Raw genomic sequence first — 24,406 nt, 5'->3', positions numbered from 1 at the left:
TTCATCCACTCAATTATAGGCTTCATCCTCGCTGAATTTCAGTCATATCAATATTAAACGGGTTGTTTTTAAGTTTTTCATTCCTCAAAGTCTTTGTATTGTTTTATTTTTTTTATATTTTAATTAAGATTGATATTTTATTTATTTTCTTTCGCACTTTAAAATTTTATTCGTCATTCTTGATTTTTTTTTCTAACTAATTCTTTATTTATCACTTTTTCCTTATTCTCTAACTAAAATATTTATATTGTAATACCCAAGCCTGAAATTTGGTCCGGAATTAATTTTAACATTAAAAATATATTTTTAAAATTAATAAATTTTAATTTAATGTGAAATTATGAAAAAAAAAGGTTAAAAAAAATTTTGTCACCTAGGACCACCCAGTCAGCAGCTTCGATGAACCCAAGCGCGCCGCGTGGCAAGGCACGCTGACTCGGTGCCATGCGGGAGGCCACGCTGGCGATTTGCGTGTCCCGCGATCAAATGACCCAAAAATGTTCCCGCCTGTGTGGACGGTTCGGATCAGTTCCCTGCTCAGGTGCAATCAGATGGTCGCGATCAAACGCAATGAACGGTTCAGATTCGTTCCCTCTTTAAACGTGATCGGATGACCGAGATCAAATTGCGATAAATGGTCCATATTCATTTTCTCTTTAAACGTGATCGGATGATCGAGATGAAACGCGATGAACAGTCCAGATTAACACGAGACATGTATAAATATTTTGCATCACACTGAATCCAAACCCTAGCCGCCAGTCTCCTGCTAGAGAAGAAAAACCAGTCGCCAGAAAAATGAGCCACCCACCGACAGCCGTCGCACCGGAGCCACCTCTGATTGCCAAAAAAGGTAAATATTCTCTAATCCGCTTGAAATTTGATTCCGAGCACCTGCATGGCTAAATCGGAGTAAAAAAATTGGTGGGTGAGCCGAAACCTGCAGGCAATGCTCGGCGGAGCTGTCGCAAGCAAAACCCGCAACCGCCTCCGATGAGCCCCTTCCCATTTTCCTTTTTATGTGATTTTTCTATCGTTGTGTTCATTGTTCTGTTTTCTATAGGTTGATCAAAGAAAAACACTCAGTCGTAAAGGTGAGTCGGCAGAGCCACCGCATCGAGAAATCCCACCACCAGTAGGTTTTTATTTTTTGATTTTTTGGGCAAACCGAGTCTCCCTAACATGTTTTCACGCAGAGATAGGTATAAAACCGATTGAAACTGGCCAAAACTGATCGAAAACAAATAGACTGAGACAAACCACCGCCGTGGACGGCAGGGCTGTCGCCAGAGCACAGTGTCACCTTACTGGAACCCTGAAATTGGCCCAAAAAGGATTTTTAAAACCGATTTTGGATTATTAAGGTGTTTTTAGGTACGTGAAGTATGTTTTAATCTTTGCAGAAAAATTCAGAAAACTTGAGGACTGCCAGTAGGCGCAGTAGAAAGTTCGATATTTCGGACACTGATTCGGGTAATAATCTTTCACCTTATTCTCTTTTATGAAATTGAAGTTTAATAATCGATAATATGGTATTTGTGTAATTTAGAAAACTTTGAGAATAATTATAGGTTATTAATGGAACTATAATCAATTAGTTATTTATTTGTTTGTCCTGTGTAACTGATTTTTTGCTTTTACAACTTCAAATACATGAGAATACACTAGAATTGTTAAGTGATTCAGTTGTACTTTCTTAATGTATATTTATTGATTATCTTACATGATTTACGGTTAATTTATAAAATTTAAAATTAATATGCAAACAAAAATTGCTTGGTCATGTGGATTAATGAATGATAGTCTTACCGGATATCTTGGAAGATGGTGGACGGACCGGGTACATAGAAAATCCTACCGTGATAGTTGCCTCATACCAGACGGGGTATCAAGTAATGATATTTTTTACGCTCATACTGGACAAGGTATGGAGACGGCCCGATTCACCCTCATACTGGATGTGATATTGATGGATGATATTTTTAGTGCTCATACCGGAAGGGGTATGGGGACGTCCGGTTAGTTGATAATATTAGATATTGGTTTACGCGTAGTAGAACATCCCTATGTACCCCCAGGGATACCAGTAAGCAAATAAAAAAGGAAAGTTGTTATTCTCACTCACTTGAATATGAGATTAGAATGTTATTTGAGTTATTGTCTTTATAGGTCAATTTTGAAAATCTCACAACGGTAAATATATGCAATAAATAGTTTTCCTTATGATAAATCAATTTACTTAAATCAAGAGCTCTATTGGTTGTTTTTATAATTTTTACCAACCTTCAATTTCTATATTAGTGAGTAGTGTGATATTCTTACTGGGTTAGTGTAACTCATCCTTTCATTAACTATGTCAGATCAAGATGATAAAGACACAGATCCCGATCAACAAAAGGGTTGTGAATAGTTCACACCCGAACTCTTTTCAAAAACTAGTGAAGGCCGTCCTAGAATACTCAGTATATTACTTTTTGTTTATTTCTTTGATTTTTGCTTGTTATTTTAGAATTGACATTCTCATTGTCCTATTATGCATTTTAAATTATTATGTAAGAAATATAAACTCTAAACTTTATCATTTTGTTTCCGTATTTAATTTATAACTTTATTTTTTTTTAAATTCCGGACCTCTACATATATACTTAATTAGGTTATTTTATGTACGACATTATTATTTTATTTGCTAACATTAATTTTGTTCTATTTAGTTCTTGGGAATTTGTGTTTTAATTTTATTATTATTATTGTTATCTATTGTTATTATTATTACATCATTTTTAATTTACATTTCTTTCATGTTTTATTCATAGTTTAATTTATTTTATTTCTAATTTAATTTGCAAATTCTTTTATCTTACAGATTCATACCAATTTTTTTCAACTATTTTCAACAAATTTATGCATTCTCTAATTTCTTCAACATGAATTACTTCCCTAGAATCTTAAATTTATTAAATCATGCAATAATACATTCACAACAATCCAACAAATAAATGAGGACAAAAATTTGTAAAAATCACTAAAATCCCACTTTAATCCATATCATCCTTATATGATTGCATATTCTTAATTTCATAAAATTTTAATGAAAATGCTTTTAAAAATAGTGATATGAAGGTTTCGGGTTAGTTACTAATTATACTTAATGACTTTGAGCAATTAGGGACAAAATTGAGCTCCACAATTGCCCAAAATTCATGGGATCATCCTACAAAGGAAAAGACCCCATATTAGGTCACTGAATGAACCGAGGTGCCTGTAACTCGACTCGCATGCATAATCTATCTCTTCAAAATTCTTGATTATTTATAATTAATTTTTATTTTGAGATTTAATATATGTATCCATTTAATAATTAATACCATTATGAGATCATGATTCCCATTATCACATGGGCAGGTACACAACAAATCATGGAACAATTAGTCATAGTAGTCCATCACCATGTGACCTATAACAAAACATGCATCCAAACCACATTTGGAATGATTTTCATCCACTCAATTATAGGGTTTATCCCAGCCGAATTTCAGTCATACCAATATTAAACGGATTGTCTTTAAGTTCTTCATTCTTCAAAGTCTTTGTATTGTTTTATTTTTTCATATTTTAATTAAGATTAATATTTTATTTATTTTCTTTAGCACTTTAAAATTCTGCTCATCATTCTTGTTTTTTTTTTCTAACTAATTCTTTATTTATCATTTTTTCTCTTATTCTTTAATTAAAATATTTATATATTTAATTAGGTTATTTTATTACGACGTTATTATTTATTTGCTAACATTAATTTTATTCTATTTAGTTCTTGGGGATTTGTGTTTTAATTTTATTATTATTATTATTACTGTTATCTATTATTATTATCATTATATCATTTTTAATTTACATTTCTTTTATGTTTGATTCATAGTTTAATTTATTTTATTTCTAATTTAATTTGCAAATCCTCTTATCTTACAAATTCATACCTATTTTTTTCAACTATTTTCAACAAATTTATGCATTCTCTAATTTCTTCAACATGAATTACTTCCTTAGAATCTTAAATTTATCAAATCATGCAATAATACATTCACAACAATCCAACAAGTAAATGAGTACAAAAACTTGTAAAGATCACTAAAATCCCACTTTAATCCATATCATCCTTATATGATTGCATACACTTAATTTCATAAAATTTTAATGAAAATATTTTTAAAAATAATGATATGAAGGTTTCGGATTGGTTACTAATTATACTTAACGACATGGAGCAATTAGGAATAAAATTGAGCTCCACAATCGCCCCAAATTTATGGGATCATCCTACAAAGGAAAAGACCCCATATCGGGTCAATGAATGAACCTAGGTGCCTGGCACTCGACTCGCATGCATAATCTATCTTTTTAAAATTCTTAATTATTTATAAATATATCCAATTGTACAATTATGTATTAATCTTACTTTAAATCCTTCATAAATTGAACTAAATTTATATATTAAATTCTCGAGTTCTAAAACATGTACCAAATGAGTCGGATTTGAATACCCAATGGAATCCTCTCAGTCTTCGAGTTCGATTGTGCGATACAGAATTGGAACCTGCATGCATGCGTAAACGACCTGGTTAGGCTAACATGCATCGAAAGTAATGAAGGAGAAAGGAGAAGAATTTACCTTTCATTAGTGACTATCAACGTAGTAACCCAAAATGACATCGGATTACGGTCATCTTTTAATCTCGACTGCCACTATAATATTTTTTGTGTGCAATAGGATACACACGTTATTACACGATAAATACTTTAAAAAATGATACAAAACAAAAAAGGGGTTGCCATATGCATGTTATTGGAACCACCACCCGCCACCACACGTGTAACATCCTAGATTCGGGAATGATTAATTTTGAATTAAAGAAATCGATATTTTATTTTATTTACATTGATAATAATAATAAAATATTAATAATAATAAAAACAATACTAATAATAATCAAAACAATAATAATAATAATAAAATTATTTTTGGGCCACTTTGAAACAAACTTTGAAAATCATGGTCAATCTGTAAATAAAAGAGAGACTCGTTTGAAAGGAAAAAATGTGGTCACTTTGCAAATTAAAGGAGATAGGCCACGTAGGACGACCATGTCAGCAGCACGACAAATCAAGACATGCCGCGTAGCAAACATGGCAACAGAGCTTCCCATGTGGGGAGCCATATTGGCGATCCGCATGCCTGAGAGATCAAACGGTTCTGATACGTTCCCGCTCGCACGAATGACTAGATCTCAATCCTACATGGATTCAGACGAATGGCCCTGATCGCCCACATGATGGATCCAACGACCGCGTGATCGACGACTTTGATTCGAGGGGTTGATCGATCGGACGGTATGAAATGCGTAAGGGAGGAGAATCTGGGTTGGCCACACTAGGAAAGATCGGATGGCTCCTATTGATCCACGTGAGCTTGGATGAACCTCTCATTGAGGGGAGAGAGGTATTTAAACCTCTCATTCGACAGGCATCTGAAACCCTAACCACCAAGTCGACTGGAGAAGAAGAAGACAAGGACGCCGAAGGGACTCTGGCACTGTAGTGCCAAAAGCCAAAAATAACACCGGTAAGCTCAATTTTCTCCCAATTTTCTGATTTTTCCATTCTCAATCATTTTTTTACACCTTTAAAGCAGATTGATCCAAGAAAAGCCACAAACTGAGAGGGAGGAGACACGCAAGTCGGGCCAATTTCGATGAGTCGTCCACCCCCTCGGCTCCTTTTTCCTTCCATAGATACTGATAGCATGTTATTTTCTTCATTTAGAAAAGAAATGAGAGAAAATAAGAGGAAATAGGTAAAAGCCGAGGGTGGAAATCATTGCGCCGGTGGTTACGAGGAACAACATCGCCACTAGGCAATTTGGGGTAAGGGTGCCTAAACCCTCCCCTTCATAACAGCTAACCAAAGGCCAGACAAAAAAATAAATAAAAAAAATAAAAGGAATAATTAATAAAATAATAAAATAGTGGATATATATATATATATATTTATGTGTATACTTAATTGAACTCAATTCTAATCTGTGCTGTGTAATCCGATCTTCCAGGTTACCAATAGAGCGAACAAAATTTTAATTTATCATTATAGTTTATCCTGTCATCTTCTTAATTTATTGTACATATATCCTCTATTTGTTTATTTATTTTGCCTTGTTTTTATTTTCTGTATTTATTTATCATTCAATTTCTATCTCTATTCAGGTTATCAATCTGTCCTTATATTTGTTTTATATGTTCATTTGGAATCAATGTGTCGATCAAATATGTTAAATCGCTATATTTCAGTACTTATGTTTCATTTATCTTGCGAATAATTATTTCACTTCATATATTTTTTGTATTTTATTTTAATTGTTTTATTGTAACTTTTATTAGTGGTGTTGGTTCAATTCATGGAGCATGCATTCCACTTGCATCATTTTGGTTTAATTTTGATTTGGTCCTTGATGAGTAGTAAGGCACGATTTGTATGTTTCTCATTTTAGTGATACACAAGTTTTTACATGTCGTTAATATGTTGAATAGTGTAAAATAATTAAATGCACATCTAAACATGAATGTAAATCAAAGTCTTGCCAGTATCATATGAGAGAATGTACAGACTTGGTGCATATGGTGAACCCTACAGTAAACTTATTCTCAATCTAACGGGATTGGGAGGTCCCATATCAGACAAGGTTGGGAGTTAATTAATTACACTCATACCAGATTGGGTATTGAGACAGTTTTTTTATTGTGGCGCTCATTATCGGACTGAGTATGGGGACGGTTTATGATTTACAAAGGAAATATTTGTGTACTCACATGTAATGGGGATCCATATGGGCCCCCAATAATACTGGTAGTGAAAATAAGATAAAATGATGGAAATGAAAATGTAAATAACCCTAGTTTGGGTAAGATAGTAAAAATTAATCGTAGTTTACTATATTCCTGAACATATCTAAATATTTATGCATGAATATCGTTTAATAAGAAAGTAAGTGATAAATTATTTTCCATAAAAAAGAAGGGTGTGAATGCACCAATATGGTTTTTAATACAAAGTGAGTGCTCCATCGATTATTTTATAGCTTTCTACAATCTTTTGATTACTATGTTGGTGGTAAGATTTTTAACATTCTTATTGAGCTAGTATTGTTCACCTCCTTCTTATTGCCATTTTATATAAGAACGATTAAGACCCAAATCTAAAACAGTGAGAGAATAAATTAAAACATCATCTGTATCTGCTCCGTCGTAATTGAATTGAAGTTAATCATTATTATAATAGTACTCTTATTTTAAGTTCTAACATTTCAGTAGCCCCTATTTGGGTATTCTAAGTAAACGTGTTTTTTTTGCATAATGATAATTTCAGTATTACTAGATTAGTATGATCAGACTAAATGTTCGAAATTCCTAAAATGAGGTTTGGGCCTTTACAATACACGTTTCAACATAAACACCACACATTGTCGCATGTGCCACTACCAGAATCATCACGTGTCGTCGCACGTGAAATTGTATCTTCATAAAGATTTGGTTGAAAGAATGCCACAGATCTAGCCCTCTTATGCCATGCACGAATATGGTTTTCTTTCTGCCGCACGATCCATCTTCTTATTTTTTTGGCTAATGGCTCATGATTGCACGTGACATGTTGCACGATCTTTCTCTGATTTTAGTTGCACATGGTTTTTTTCCTTTAATTGTGCGCAAAGCCTTCTTCCGTTGCATGCGAACCTAAAAAGACTACGTGCATTTTAGTAGCCTATTGGGTACACCTGGGCCACCGTGCGCCACATCGTTTGCTTTATTTCCCTTTCTTCTCTCTTCCTTCTTTCTTCTGGCTGCTCGACCTCCTTCTCTCTCCAGGAAATCCGATTTAGGGTTCTTATGTATAGGCCTCACCTCAGCTGTCTGATCTCATCTCAATTGATATGGATCGTTCATCACACTTTTTATCTCGATTGTTGATTTATGCAGGAATTGCTCTTAATCGTCCGAAATGGCCCACATTATAGGGTCGTTAGATCAACATTTATGTGGTAAAATCCTGGTTGTTCCTCTTTGTATACCACCACTTATAAAGCTACAGGTGTTATAAATGTGAATACTATTTTAAATTGAGACTCGATACTAATTTAAATTTGTAAAAAAATTACTGAATAAATATCTCCCAATGTTTGATTAAAAAAATGTATGAGTGTTGCTTATCCTTTTAAAAAATATTAGGGTGAAAATATTTTTAAATTTCTGCTTTGAAATTGTATTATTTTTAAAATAAAATAATTAACTTTACAAAATAAACATGTACGTATACGTATATGTGTGTCAGCATATGTATATGTCATGTTTGCATCAGCGCGACTGAATCTAAACAAAGCATAATGGATATCCTTAATGTATGTGGATAAACGATTACCCTATTTAGTTGATTTTAGTTTGTAAAAGAAGGAAAAAAAACAATTTGTTGACTAAGCAAATTTAATTGGATTCCCATTTGCAAGATACTATATATATATATATACATATATATTTGTGATAGGTTAGTTAATTAAGTCAAACGAATTGGCACCTAGTTGGCCCACTATCTACCTGCTACAATTTATAATTATCTATATATAAATGCTAGGTTTCATAATTTTGATAATCTCATTTCATTTTAACATGATTTAAAATAATATAATACATAAGTATATATAATCATAAAAGTACTATACTGTAACTTTTTCACACGAGTCAGTTACCGTATCAATTTCTACATAAAATTCTATAATTTTGTATATTTAATGTTGTTTTATTCATTTTTATTTCTTTTAATTTTTTTAAAGGAAAAATTAATGTTTGGTATGTTGAAGATTATATGTATTGTTATAATTGGTATTTATATGTCATTTAATTAATAAAAAAATATATTATTTATTAAAAAAACTCATTGTAGGGGATGCATTATCCAAAGATATATGTAATTATATATATGGAGTGATACAGTTTTAAAATTTTAAATATAAATTTTAATAAAAATAAAAATTATTTTTAAAAGATATATATATATCATAATTTTATAAAATAAATAATAACTCTGGCTATTACAAAAAAAAATCCATAGTATATTTTATTCCTTTAATTACAGAAATAATTTTAAGACAAAAAAATTGTGGTAAAAAATTCGGGCTGATTGTATTATATGTTGTACTGTCATTAAATTAATTATTAATTACTTCACTATATGAGGGGTAAATTTGTCATTTAAAAATCCAACTGATTGTCCAAATCAAACGGCGCCAGTACATGCCTGTACGCCATTTGACCTATTTTTTTGGGGGTGGGAGGTGGGGGAGGGGGATAAAAAAAGAACGTTACGGTATTTTTTAAATAATTATTTATTTAAAATTCACAAAACAAATAAGAAGACTAAGGGTTGTTTTGACAATATGAGGTTTATTATGGGCAATATTGACATTTCGTCAGACAACAGGTCTTCTCCATCATGACGGCGTGCCCCATTCATAATTTTTCTCACATGAACCCCACTATCCTACGAAACGGAGAAGAAAAAAAGAAAATATTTAATTATGACATCATATTTTAAATAACATAATTAAAAAAGGAAATAAATAATTTTGAAGCACCGGGAAGAATTTTTTTTTATGGTTGGAAACATAACGGAAGTTAGGTAACGGAAAAGTCAACCGTCGAGGGTAATATAGTAATTTAGAATACCCACTACTGAGCTTTCGTAGGAATTAACCAACCAACAATGTATTGATTTAAAAATTAAAAAAATAATGAAAAAAACTGAACAGGAGTGAGCCAAATTCTAAGCTAATAATAATTAATTAAATGAAAAATTAAGCAAGGCGCTTTTCTTAATGCAAGTTTCTGAATTGGATTTAATAAGATTTGGAGTCCGCGTCTTAAAGTGGTGAGAGAGAAAAGTCTAGAGAGAGAAACTAAGGTTAGAGAGAGAGAGAGAGAGTAAAGCTTTCTGAGTGTGGTAAAAGCTAAGGATCTGAAGGGAAGAAGTGAAGAGAGAATTAGAAGAGAGAAAAAGGAGAAAAATGATGGTGAGCAACTTGTGATCTCTTTTATCTCTTTATCATTTGCTCATGGTCTGAGTATTTCACTAGATCTCTTCCATTTCTCTTATCTCCCTCTCTTTCTCTCTCTTTTTTTTTTTATTTGGTTGATTTTCTGTTTGTTTCTCGAGAAATTTTCTGGAGTTCTAAATTCCATGCCTCTGATGCGTGGATTTTGAGGTCTGCTTTTCTGGGTTCTTCATCAACTGTACCAAATTTGCTGCTTTACCTACTTTGTTATCTGGGTAAATAGAAGCGTGCATAGTGTTTTCTCTTTCAACGCAGGTCCAGAAAACTTCCCATTGATTCACTGACTTTGTTTCGAAATTTGTATTTACCTTACCGTTTCTTTTGACTGAATTGGGAGGATTTCTTGCTGTTTCATTTCCTGAAACTGTAGAAGAAAAATGTTCTTTACTAGATTTTTTACGATTTGTTGAGGGGTTTGCATGTACTTTCGAGGTATGTGACTCTGGGTGAAGGAATTTGTAAGATTTTCTGGCATTTTTTGAGTATATAGTTTGTATACGATGTTTCTTTTCAAGTGCAGAGCTTGGATGTAGGGTTTAATGTTTGCATTTTCAATTACTCACTTCTTAAGGTTTGGAGGGTTGGAAATCATTGAACAAAGGTCTGTGCTGGGACTGGGCACAGTACTGTTTCTGATGAGGTTTGTTCTTTATGTTAGAAGTCTTTCGTTTATTTGGTATCAAGCACACTACATCATTGAGCTTAATTGATCTTTTAGCTTGCAGAATTTTCTGGGTCAGGATATGTAACTTGGGTCTAAAGGTAGTGGGACTGTAACTATGAAATATCTTTTCTGGAGAAGGGGATTACAAGTATTAATATGCACTTGATATGTCAATCTCCATTTTTTGGAGTTTGGACATGGTCTTGACCAAAATTTATTTTTGTGGGTAGTTAATTTCCCTTTGGATGAGGTGAATTTAGTTATATTTTGGTTTTGGATGGGAAGGGTTCTTTTGCTTTTGTTTAAAATTCTTTATTTGAACGACAAGGTCTAAATGTCTGATTAAATTTGAGTTAGCAGCAGTCTATAGTTTCAAATTAGGCTTAACACACGCCAAAAAATGTTTCCCCCAAAGTCTGGAGTTTTATGTTCTCTTGGTCCATGTGAAGCTTTTCTTTTCTGATGAGAATCTTCTTTTCTTACTTTGTGCTTTTAGCCTGTCTGTCTCCTTTATCTTTTTTTCTTGGTTAATAAGTATTGTAAATGGAATTTAAGGAAAGCTTATTTGATTTGCAGTTCTATATGCTTGTAATGGTCAGTGGCTACTGTGCCACTTAGGTGGAAAATAATATATGCCGGCAGTTTCCAAGACACATTAGTCTGAAGGACGTTATCAACATATTATAGTAAATGTCTTTCCGCAGTATAGTTCGTGACGTGAGAGATAGTTTTGGGAGCTTATCGAGGCGTAGTTTTGAGGTGAGGTTGCCTGGTCATCATAGGGGTAAATCTCATGGGTCAGTGCATGAATTGCATGAGCAGCCTGTAGTTACTCAGAATAGCCGTTGGGCTGGTCTCCCACCTGAGTTATTGCGTGATGTGATTAAGAGATTGGAAGCAAGTGAAAGCATGTGGCCTGCACGCAGACATGTTGTTGCATGCGCCGCTGTGTGCAGGTCGTGGAGAGAAATGTGCAAAGAAATTGTCCAAAGTCCTGAGTTCTCTGGAAAAATAACCTTTCCGGTTTCACTGAAACAGGTGAGATCTTTAGTGGTTGCTTTTACTATATTATCTAGAGAAATTTTTTTTTTTAATCTGATTGATAATTCATCTATCTGTGTTCTCTATTTGTAACATCGTCAGACAGCAGCTTAAAAAAATGGGATTTGTTTCATTTGTTTCTTACAGCCAGGATACAGGGATGGAACTATCCAGTGCTTCATTAAGAGGGATAAATCTAATTTAACTTATCATCTCTTTCTCTGCCTTAGCCCGGGTAACCTCTGATTCTGCACTTAAATTGTTGCTAAAATTTCGTGATGGAAATTTAATATAACACATTTTCTAATTGCTGTGTCTTAAATTGATTTGGTATTCGAGAGTTGGAATGGTGGAGTTTTACTTTTGTGAGCTGTATTTCTCATGTGATTATTTGTTGATTAATGCTGACATCTGTACTAATATTTCATCACACAAATAAGTATACAGTGTTTGCTGGTTGTTGCATTTTAAATTGATTTCTCTTTAGTGGATTTTAACTGCCAAACATGTATTGTTGAATAGTCGTTATGTATTCCTCACTCTTGAAAATTTTGGAACAGGAAGCTTATTGCTTATGTTTTGTTGATTTGCACTTTGGTATACTAAGTTTCCAGTTTGTTTTATGTCAAATAGGATTATTATTACATTAAATCAGGGATGTGCCAAGTAACATGATCCATGCTGATGAAAGGTTGTTTTCTTGATTGTTAAAAATGGTTTGTTGTTGGACAAATTAATGACTCCAATGCAATGATGTTGCTTATTTCATCTGCTTGTATGGGTGCATAGATGTATGTATGGGAGGATTTAAAGCGTGGAAGTAGCTGTTTGCGGATTGTACCATATGAGTGCATGTGCATGAGAGCGCATTTCATTCTTTATTTGTTATCCTACTTGTAGCTCTATTACTAATCAGTACTGTACCACACAGCTCTACTCGTGGAAAATGGTAAGTTTCTTCTTTCTGCAAAGAGGACCCGGAGAACTACATGCACTGAGTATGTTATCTCCATGGATGCTGACAATATAACGAGATCAAGCAGTACCTACATAGGGAAACTGAGGTATGTGTTTAAAGTTTAGCCTATATGTGATACTTGTTAATGCCCTTAATCCTTTGTTTAGGGAATATATTGCAGAGGGCTTCTTAAATCCCATAACAATCAATCCCCTTGCACCCACATAGGCATAGTTCATATTCCTTTCTCTGTTTCCCCAGCCTATATTTTTTTTTTTCCAAAAAAAAAAAGGAGAAAATATTTGGCTCATAGACTGCACTAACAATAAGTTAAAATTTTAAAGGTTTTATGACTTGCATTAAGGACTTCATTGTTCATATATTCCTAAAAAGTTTTTGAGGTACTCTATATCTTGTGGGTAGTTTTTCTTGTTCAGTTTCGTTCTTTCATTGCCTTGTCTTAGTAATTAAAATCTGGCTATATAATGTTCTTAGCTATCATCTGAAATCCAAAGTTTCTCTCTATCCAGGATGGTTCCTTTATGTAAATGAGCCAGCTTGCAGCCGTTTCTGAATATGCATCGTTTTCCTGTTTCAGGTCAAATTTTCTGGGTACAAAATTTATAGTTTATGACACACAACCTCCATACAACAATTCCCAGCTCTCCCCACCTGGCCGAAGTCGCAGGTTTTACTCCAAAAAGGTTTCTCCGAAGGTCCCCACTGGTAGCTACAACATTGCTCAGGTGACATACGAGCTGAATGTGCTGGGTACCAGAGGCCCTCGCAGGATGCACTGTACCATGCACTCAATCCCTGCCTCAGCCCTAGAACCAGGTGGCAGTGTCCCTGGCCAGCCCGAGCTTCTCCCTCGTTCTCTTGAGGATTCCTTCCGCAGCATCTCTTTCTCAAAATCAATTGAAAACTCTAGTGAGTTTAGCAGCGCTAGGTTCTCTGACATTGTTGGAACTCGAGATGAGGAAGAGGAGGGGAAGGAGAGACCGTTGGTACTTAGAAATAAAGCACCAAGATGGCATGAACAGTTACAGTGCTGGTGCCTCAACTTTCGTGGCAGAGTAACCGTTGCTTCTGTCAAGAATTTTCAGCTGATTGCTGCAACGCAACCTGCTGCTGGTGCACCAACACCTTCACAGCCTGCCCAATCAGAGCACGACAAGATAATTCTGCAGTTTGGGAAGGTGGGTAAGGATATGTTCACAATGGATTACCGGTATCCCCTCTCCGCCTTCCAAGCTTTTGCAATCTGCTTGAGCAGCTTCGACACCAAATTGGCTTGTGAATAGAAGAAAAAAGGAAAAAAGAAGAGACTTTGTGGTAAGAAATAGAAGTTGTAGCTGGTAATTTTTTCTCGTCTTAGAGTTTGGTAGGAAGGGTTTGTTGTATGATGCAGATCAAATGTTTAACTCTTGGAACATTTGTGAACATTAGGGGAGGAATGTTTTCATTTCTTCCATCAGTTTATTTTATTTCACCTCTTATTTTTTGTTTATCATCTGGGTTAGTATGATATGTTCTTTGTTGTTTAAAGTCTGAACCTTGATGTTCTTTTATGTGACAAATATGTTAGAGAAGAAGACCTAAAAGACCTGGTGAAAAAGTTTTGTTTCCTGAACTTGATTTTGTGTGTATAACATAATTAAGGGGAGTTTAAATTTTATGAGGAATTAACAAAGTTTAAATAATTTTACATAAAATTAAAAGAATTTATTATGAATTTTGTTAAATTTGATGAGATTGAAATATTGAATGTCACGTAAAAGTTGAATTTACTACAAAAATGAATTTGGGGTTTTGCAAATTTGTGGCATCCTGCATGGAATTCAAATTTATATTTTCAAAAGTAAATTTAGGAATGTTAGTTAATAATATTAAGGGATTAAATTATAATGTTACCTGAAAATATGATGCTTTTGAGGTAGAATACCAGAATTGTTTATATTATATAAGCAATATATTTTTACATTCGTATTGTTTACAGTTGAGCTTATCAATATAAATTTTCCGATAAAAAAATGTATAAATATAACACGAACATTATTTATGTTATACATACATTTTAAAAAATCGCCACGTTATTTCATCTTACAGCCATATATGGATCAACTACCCATATATGCATATATATATATATATATATATATTCCTTAAAGAACTATAAACATATTTTGGGAATCAGAAGAAATGATGATGGCAACAACTCAAACTACAAAAACAAGACATGAGAATTGAGAGGTATCAAGATTCTGCAGATATTGAACTTACCCACCTCAATTTACAAGCTTATCTGGTTTAAAGACCAAAATTAAACACACCAACACAACCAGAATCCTTTTTTCCACACTACAACTAAATTTTTCTTTTTACTTATCTGATTTTGTTGCTCCTTTGAACTTAAATTTTTTTGTGTGCGCAAATTATCAAATTAATCCATGAAATTTGACATTTTGTTACAGTTTGGTTTGTAATATTTTTTAGTTTAAATTCAATCATCAGCCTTTTTTTTTTTTATTTGTTTCAAATGTTTAACTTTCATTTTACCTTTTAAATAAAAAAATTAAAATAATTAAAAACATTATAATACGTTCAAAAATAGTTTATTTTAGATCGTAAAATAATTAGAAACAAAAAATTAAGAAAACAATTTATATTGACACAAAATGAGCTATTTTCTTTTTTTAAAAAAATTATTTTTTAATAATTTTAAATATTTAAAGTAAATTGATCTTTAAAATCTCCAAATATTGTCTAATAATTTTAATTTTTTTCTATTAAAAATGATAATAAAAAAATAAAATAAAACTCTTGAAATAGATGTAAAATGTTGATGATTAAATTGTAACCAAAAAGTAATAAAAATCAAAATATAAAAAATATCAAATTTTAAATATTAATTTGGTAATTCACACTTTTCTTTAAAAATGAAAAGAAAACGAAAGAATAAGAAGAAGAAGAAAGAGGGGGAAATTGACAGAAACGGACAAGTGAGCACTGCTTGCCGAGTGAAGCGTCGAATTGGGTGGTCAGGGCGGCATGTATCTCCTCCAATCATCTCCTCCTCTTCTTCTTCTTCTTCTTCTTCTCATCACTAAACCCCGTGTGCCGCCCGACACCATTTGCATTCTCTCTCTCTCTCTCGACCAGTAGATACACACATATATTGCTATATATATATATATATGTTAGGAGGGAACAAAATTCTTAATGCACAAAATTAATTTTAAAATTATTGGTGAAAGATATTTTTCTTTCAAATATTGCCAACCATCCCAAAATTATTTTTTTAATAATTTGTCTCTGGTTTTTTCACAATGATATAGTTTTATAATATAAGTTTGCAGAAATAATATTTAATTTATTTGAATTTAGTAAACTTTTGCATTGACATTTATATATGAATCAGCTTTACATTTTTTAATTTATAATTTTACTTAAAAGCAAAAGATAAAATATATATTTTAAATTTTATACTATTCTATATATTCTTTGACTTTATTTTTTCCACATTTCTATCTCTTATATCACTCTCTTATTATATTATTATTGGAATCTTTTTCTAAAAAATAATGCGTCTGAGTTATAATTATACCAAAATATATATAATTCTAATTCTTCTAGGTTTCACTCAATAATATTAATTATTGTTCATGCTTAAGACAAAGGCGGCTACCGAACAAGTTTTGTTCTTTGTGATCTAAAATAATTAATACTTAATTAAACATTAAGTTAAATTGAATTAAGTTAATAATTTACCTAATTATATATTAGTTAATGACAATTACTATGGTTCGAGACTGAATTAAATAAAAAATTTAACCTAATCAAATCTCCAAGCGCCAAGTTGAGAAGATAGCCCAAATGGGTTTTGGATTATTTAGGGTGTGTAATGCGCATGGACATAAAGAGAGATTTTTGTAGGGTCCGTTTGGTGGAGCACTAGAAATTTCTATGCCAAATCTTGGAGAGATTTTAGACGCTAATTAATTATATTAGTAATAAATAAATAAATTGTGGTTGTAAAACGAAGGACTATTTTTTTTTTTTGTTTGATTTGATTCACCTAGTGTTCAATTTTGATTTTATTTTAAAGAAAGATAATGTTCTTTAATTATAAATTTATTTATGTGACCATTTTCAACTTGTACATATAAAAATTATAGTAAAGAAGCAATATGTTTTTTTTATTTAATATTTAAGAGATTTATTCGGATAATTCGTTTAAAATTTTGAGTATTTATATAATGTCTCAAACCCACTTAACATAACTAAATAATTTATTTGACATGATTCGTCTATATTTAAAAGTTTAAGTTAAAATTATTTATATTGTGTGATCATTACATAAAATTCTATAATTACACATTTTATTTTTTATTTTTATGTAAATATTCAAAATATTTGATGTCTAAATTGATACCACATATTTATATAATCATAAATTACAATTTAAATTTTCACAAAATCTAAAATCAGATAAGCTAGAATTATCAAATTATTATGTGTTTTGATATTATTTGTTAAACCATGGTCCAATCACAATTGAATTACAATTTAATTTGGACATTTCTTATCAAATGCATATGTCAGTGTTCAAGCCAATAGAAAATAAGACCTTATTTAATAAATAAAAATATTTTATAGTTTTTATTTTTTTAATATATACTTAATAATATATAAATTAGCTAATAATAAAAAGAATAATGGTGAATGTCACGAACTACACCCCATTTTATAGGGTAATGATCGGAACATACTTTCTTAAATCATATAAACTCGAGTTAAGTAAAATAACTTAACTTTATTAATAATAAAAGAGTCGCAGAATCATTATATTCCTTAAATATAAAACATAAACATATGTACAAAGTTCTAAATTTATTTACTTACATTATTAAACAAAAATACGAAATAGTAACCTTAATATAAAAGTTTAGACTTCAGAAATTTTTTCCGTATCACCGTTAATTCTGCAACGGTATCTTTAGTATCTGAAGGGTAACAGAGGGATGAGATAAAATATCCCAATAAGCAATATACTAAAATCATAGCATAATACATATAATATATAGTTTCTTTACACACAATAAAATATATATCATAAAATATTTTTTAAAACAGATATGAATCAGAATATGAATATACAAATTTGAAAACAGATTCATGTTGAATATTTCATCACTATTATGGAGAATCAATTAGTTACCATATATTATGCGTAAGCATAGATACTTATCACTGGTTCTCCATGTACCCGAATACGAAATGACATACATGAGTACTTTAAAACACTATTACCCCCCGAACACGGAACGGTTAAGGCACACATATCAGATTGTTTCCCCATACATCCGAATACGAAACGGTTATGTATGGGTACACACTTATCACTTTGCCAATATACTTGAACACGGAACGGTTATGTTCGGTTAGATTGAAGTCTAGTATAATGCAAGTACTTTTGAAATAACTTCTTTCCATAATGAGTGATGCATACATATTAAAATCACATTTTAAAAATACAAAGTGAAATAATACTTATATCGAAGTAAAACTTTACAAATATTTACTTAACAAATACAGAAGACAAATAAAATATGTGCATATTTTTATACTGAAAATATGAAAAATACTTCAAAACTATGTATGCTATGAATTCATAATATTCATTTACCTTAGGTCCTTAGCAGTCGTAGTCTTAATTTTGGTAGAGTTCTAACTTTATTTATGACTTTTCCCTCCAAAAAAATTGGTAGAGTTTTGGGATGATTTTTAGTAACTTTCTTGACTCAAAAATATCCAACACAATACTCAAAAACTAATCCTAAAAATCAAAGAGAAACTGAACTTCGAGACTTAAGAAAAATCTTACCTTCCTAAAAGTTTTATAGCTTTTTTTTTATTGTTATCCATATTTTTCTTCTCTTTCTCTTTTCCTTGTTTTTATAAATTTTGCAGAATTTCTTCAAAATTTTTATCTAAAACCTCAAAATACTTTCAAATATCACACACTTCATACTCCCTCTTTTTCCTTCACCTCTATACTTTTCACTATTTTTCTCTCATCCGAAATGTCTCTGCCTCCCTTTTCCTATCTCTTATTTATAGGAGTGGGGAGCCATGAGGGAAATGTTGCTACCATTTCGTCTTACTATTTCATCTAAAAGTTGTCACATTTCATCATGTCACTTCACTTAAAAGGTTACCACTATTCATTTACTGTTTTATCTAAAAATCTTTTCATATGTCACTTCATCTAAAAGGTTACTACTTTTCACATGTTGTTTTATCTGAAAGTTCTTTTCACATGTCACTTCATCTAAAATGTTACCACTTTTCACATGTCATTTTATCTAAAAATTGTCATTTTTTGTTATATTATTTTAGTTAATAGTTATCATTTTTCATTATACTACTTCATTTAAAAGATTCTCACATTCTCTCATGCTTCTTCATGCTTATTCTAGTTCTTTCATCCTTATCCATCTTTTTTTTATTTGATTCTAAACTATGTCCTTAACCTTACTATATATTTTCATATACATACAAAATTAAATTAAATATATCAAATATAAAAAATTAACTTGGAGTTATTTTCAAGCTTTCACATCCTCCCTCCCGTAAAAAAAAAAATTTGTCCTCCAAATTGGACTTATCAGTAGTCATAAACAAATGTGGATATTTGGCCTTCCTTTCCTCTTCTGGCTCCCATGTGGCTTCTTCATTTGAATGGTGCTATCATAATAACTTTATTAAGGAGATTATCTTGGACCGTAATATCATTTTTTTGCAATCCGATATCTGTGCAGGAAGCTCAATGTAGGATAGGTTATCCTGAAGTGCAAGAGGTTCATATCGGAGTACATGCGATGGATCTGCGGGATATTTCTTCAACATCAACACATGAAAGACATTGTATATGTTGGCTAACTTATATGGTAATGCTAAACGATAGGTGACAATTCTCACTCTATCCAATATCTCAGAAGATTCAATAAATTAAAGACTGAGTTTTTCTTTCTTCTCAAATATCATAATTCCTTTAATTTGTGATATTTTTAAAAATACATGGTCCCCTACTTCAAATTTTAAATCTCTTCTTTGATTGTTGGTATAACTTTTCTATATATTTTGAGCTGTCATAAGATGTTTCCTGAGCAATTTCACTTTCTTTGTAATTTCTTCTACTAATTCAGGTCCAATAAGTTTTCGTTCTCCAACTTCTTCCCAATAAATATGTAATCTGCAAGGTCTTCCGTACAAAGCCTCATAGAGTGTCATTTGAATGGTGGACTGATAACTATTGTTATATGCGAACTCAATCAGAGGTAAATAATCCTCCCATTACCTCGTAACTTAATGACACAGGTTCGTAGCATATCTTCTAGAGTTTGAATTGTCCGTTCTGATTGACCATCTGTTTGAGGATGGAAAGGCATACTAAAGGATAGCTTGGTCCCCATAACATTATGTAGATTGGTCCAAAATCTTAAAGTAAAACAGGAATCTCGATCGGAGACTATTGTGACTGGAATTCCATGCAATCTCACAATCTCCTTGATATAGAGCCTGACCAACTTATCTAGTGGGTTATTTACTTTGATATCCAAAACAAATGAGCAGACTTTGTTAAGCTATCAACGATAACCCAAATAACATCATGTTGAGATCTTGTTTTAGGTAGATCTACCATGAAATCCATAGTAATATGTTCCCATTTCCACTTTGCTAAGGCAAGAGTTGAAGTAGTCCTGTTGGTCTCTGATGTTCAGCCTTCACTTGTTGGCATATAAGACATTTAGAAACGAACTCTACTATATCCTTCTTTATCCCACTCCATCGATATTTGGTCCTTAAGTTCTGATACATCTTAGTGTTGTTAGAGTGCATAACAAATCTAGAGCAGTGTGCTTCTTCTAATATCTCATTTTTCAAACTATTATTATTTGGCACACATGCTCTATTTCCAAACCTCAATACACTATCTTCCGATAGTCTGAATTCTAGCAGAAGTCTCTTACTAACATTTTTCATAATTGACTCCAGAGTAAGATTAGACTGTTGAGCTTCTTTAATTTTCTGCATCAAAATAGGTTGCACTTTTATATTGGCTAAGTATCCTCCTAGTTTCTTATGGTGGACATTCAAATTCAATTTCTGAAACTCCTTTGCGAGTCTCCACTCTAAGGTCATTATATAGGCAAGAGTGCAAGTATTCTTCCTACTAAGTGCATCTACAACCAGTAAATCCATCCATCTCCTTTGACAAATATTAAGTTCTTTATACAAGAACAAATACTTCAAACTTTTATAATCTGTGTGAATTTCAAAACTTTCACCATATAGATATTGACGTCAGATCCTTAAGGGGAAAACTATAGCGATTAGTTCTAAGTCATGGGTAGGATAGTTCTACTCATGATTCTTTAATTATCTAGATCCATAAGCTATCATTTTTTCGTATTGCATTAGTATACATCCCAATCCTTACTTTGAAGCATCGCTGTAGATAAAGAATCCACTAGTACCGTTAGGAATAGTCAATAATAGAGCTGTTGTCAATCGCTTCTTTAGTTCTTGAAAACTTTGTTCACACTTGTCATTCCACTCAAACTCTGTGTCCTTTCTAGTGAGCTGAGTTAGTGGAGTAGCAATCTTTAAAAAAATTTCAATAGACTTCCTGTAGTATCCAGCTAGACCGAGGAAATTTCGGACTTCAGTTGCCGTTGTAGGCCTTTTCCAGTTTACTACTGTTTCTACTTTAACTGGATTTACTGATATTTCGTCCTTTGAAACTATATGTCTAAGGAAGAAAACCTCATTTAACTAAAATTCACACTTCTTAAACTTGGCCTACAACTTCTTTTTCCTAAGAATCCCAAACATTATTGTCAAATGCTGCTCCGTATGTTCAGTCTCGCTCCGTGAATAAATCAGTATATTATCAATGAAGTCGATGATAAACTTATCCAAGAATGGCTGGAAGACTCTGTTTATCAAATCTATAAATGCTGCAGGAGCATTTGTTAGACCAAAAGGCATGACTAAGAATTCATAATGGCCATACCTGATTCTGAAGACAGTCTTGGGAATATTCTCTTTGTTAATTTTTAGTTAATGGTATCCAGAATGTAGATCAATCTTTGAAAATACTTAGGCTCCTTGAAGTTAGTTAGATATATCATTGATACGAGGCAACAGATACTTATTTTTTATGGTAACTTGGTTTAGTTGCCTATAGTCAAGACAGAGTTGTATGGTACCATCCTTCTTCTTCACAAATAGTATTGGAGCTCCCCATGGTGATACACTTGGTCTGATGAAATCCTTATCCAATAATTTCTGCAATTGTTTCTTGAGTTCCTCTAATTTGACTTTCATTATTCAATACAGAGCCTTAGAGATAGGATTCATACTAGAAATTAAGTCAATGAAGAACTCAATCTTCTGGAAAAATATCAGAAAATTCCTTTTCTATTGATATATGTTATAGATTGACTTTCTTTTACTCTTTACTAAGTAAGCCAAATACCTTGCACATCCTTTCTCAAATAGTCGTTGAGCTTGAATGCAAGATACAAGACATGGATGCTGGGACTCCCTAATTGTAACGCCCCATTTTTTTTTTTATTTCTAATGGCGTAGTTTACAACAAATCTATGATCAAATACAGAAATTTCATTTCAAATCAGTCATGCACATAGAAACACTACCACCATCTATTATTCAGAGTCAAGATAGACCTGCAATCATACATGTAACATCATGTGAAATATAATCGTATACACTATCAACATACATACTATCTACTATACTACCAATTTTTACACATTCAATTCTATCAATAAAGATCCTTATTTTATTGCTCTATACGCTAGGCTCGGGAACCAGTAACTTCGATCCCGACTCCATTCCTACATCATCTATGAATAATAGAGAGTGAGTTCATATAACTCAGTACAGTAAAAATTAAGTTTACAAATATGATATGCACAAATATGAAACCCAGTATTTCTATATGTACCCCATCACCCAACCTAAGTCCTACATTATTATCACTATGGGACTACACAGGACTAAAACGTACCTCGGTATCTTAAATATCATGCATACCATGTGTGACCATCTCCTAACGTCACCCCAAGCGTACCAATATTCTCACCCGTCACCAGTATCGGCAACTACCAATAACCCACTTATCTCTCAACCCCTAATAGGCCACACACACACATAGATACCATCCTTTTCCCATCACCAATATCGGCAACCAAACCTCTTCCCGTTGGAGTCCCTCGACCATCATCACTATCGACGATCAACTTACTTTTTCAAGGTAGCGACAACCAATATCGGCGTCCCCCAATGCTACTAACTCAACACAATATCATCTTGTCCTTGCATAAGACACGCACTAACACTCAACACACTCACACCTGTAACGTTCCCTTGCCAACTATCACATTTACAGTAGCTATACCAACCTATATACAACCCATACTCTCACACCACACAGCTACACCACTCATCCCCTCTCCCTACACAGAGACACCCCCACACCTCTATTCTGACACTTCATTCCCACGGTCTATGGCCTCCCTTTCCTCCTCCCAAATTTTCTACATCCACACACACTACTTCCTCCCTTACACATATCCACCTCACTCACCAAATCCCTTCTTCTCTCCCCCTCCACGGCCTACTCTAGATACTCCACTCTCAAATCCTGAAATCACCTCTCTCTCCTCCCATGGTCCCCTCCGCAAACCCATTCGTACTCAAACAACATCTCTTCCCTCTCACGAACCTCACTCACACACTACACATCTCCCTTTCTCTCCTCCCGCGGCCCCCCTCCATACGCCTCCATTCACACTCACTAACTCCTCTCCCTCAAAACCTGCACTCACACACACCGCACTCTTTCCTTTATCTCCTTCTGTGGCCTAGCCTCCTCCATGCACCACAGCTCACACACAACATCTTCTCTCCCTCACAGACCGCACTCACACACACTGCATTCCTTCCTTTCTCTCCCCCCGCGGCCTAGCCTCCTCCATACGCCCCCGCTCACACACAACATCTCCTCTCCCTCACAGAACGCACTCACACACACTGTAATCCTTTCTTTCTCTCCTCCTGCGGCCCAGCCTCCTCCATACGCCCCCGCTCATACACCATATCTCTTCTCCCTCACAGACCACATTCACACACACCGCACTCCTTCCTTTCTCTCCTCCCGCGGTCTAGTCTCCTCCATGCACCCCCGCTCACATACCACATCTCCTCTCCCTCATAGACCACACTCACACACACCGCACTCCTTCCTTTCTCTCCTCCTGTGGCCTAGTCTCCTCCATGCACCCCTGCTCACACACGACCTCACCTCTCCCTCACAGACCTCTCTCCCACGCCACATTTCTTCTTCTTTCTCCTTCTGCGGCCTCCTCCGCACACCTCCACTCACACTCATACCAACTCCTCCACCTACGGCAGTTTTCAAATCCACATCAACTAAAAGGAAACTTAAAATTACCGTACCTCCCATTTTCATCTTCCTTCCTCCCGCTGATCGCACCGTCAC

At 33.3% G+C, this 24,406-nt stretch overlaps 1 protein-coding gene across 6 annotated transcripts; it reads left to right on the top strand.

The window, feature by feature from the left end:
• Positions 1 to 9,945: 9,945 nt before the first annotated feature.
• TLP5 (tubby like protein 5) lies at positions 9,946 to 14,320 on the top strand. Of its 6 annotated transcripts, none has more exons than XM_088221472.1 (6): positions 9,948 to 10,105; positions 10,719 to 10,787; positions 11,388 to 11,849; positions 12,000 to 12,087; positions 12,784 to 12,916; positions 13,409 to 14,320. In XM_088221472.1, the coding sequence occupies exons 3-6, from the start codon at positions 11,502 to 11,504 to the stop codon at positions 14,112 to 14,114; spliced, it is 1,275 nt and encodes a 424-aa protein (XP_088077598.1). In that variant the 5' UTR covers positions 9,948 to 10,105; positions 10,719 to 10,787; positions 11,388 to 11,501; the 3' UTR covers positions 14,115 to 14,320. The 6 variants fall into 6 exon arrangements, with proteins under 6 accessions (XP_088077600.1, XP_088077598.1, XP_088077599.1 ...); XM_088221473.1 differs by lacking the exon at positions 9,948 to 10,105 and adding an exon at positions 10,120 to 10,297; XM_088221471.1 differs by lacking the exon at positions 9,948 to 10,105 and adding an exon at positions 10,120 to 10,402.
• Positions 14,321 to 24,406: the final 10,086 nt, after the last annotated feature.

This window comes from Carica papaya, chromosome 1 (assembly GCF_054855325.1).
Source record: "Carica papaya isolate Zhongbai chromosome 1, ASM5485532v1, whole genome shotgun sequence".
Classification (NCBI taxonomy): domain Eukaryota; kingdom Viridiplantae; phylum Streptophyta; class Magnoliopsida; order Brassicales; family Caricaceae; genus Carica; species Carica papaya.
This window is presented reverse-complemented; position numbering and strand designations above follow the sequence as displayed.

What these genes read in the sequence shown, in the direction of transcription:
- TLP5 (XM_088221474.1), top strand. Translation starts at nt 11,502, where the DNA reads ATGTCTTTCCGCAGTATAGTTCGTGACGTGAGAGATAGTTTTGGGAGC. An exon ending in TTCCGGTTTCACTGAAACAG is followed by an intron (nt 11,850 to 11,999) that starts GTGAGATCTTTA and finishes TGTTTCTTACAG; the next exon opens with CCAGGATACAGGGATGGAAC. An exon ending in ACCTACATAGGGAAACTGAG is followed by an intron (nt 12,917 to 13,408) that starts GTATGTGTTTAA and finishes TTCCTGTTTCAG; the next exon opens with GTCAAATTTTCTGGGTACAA.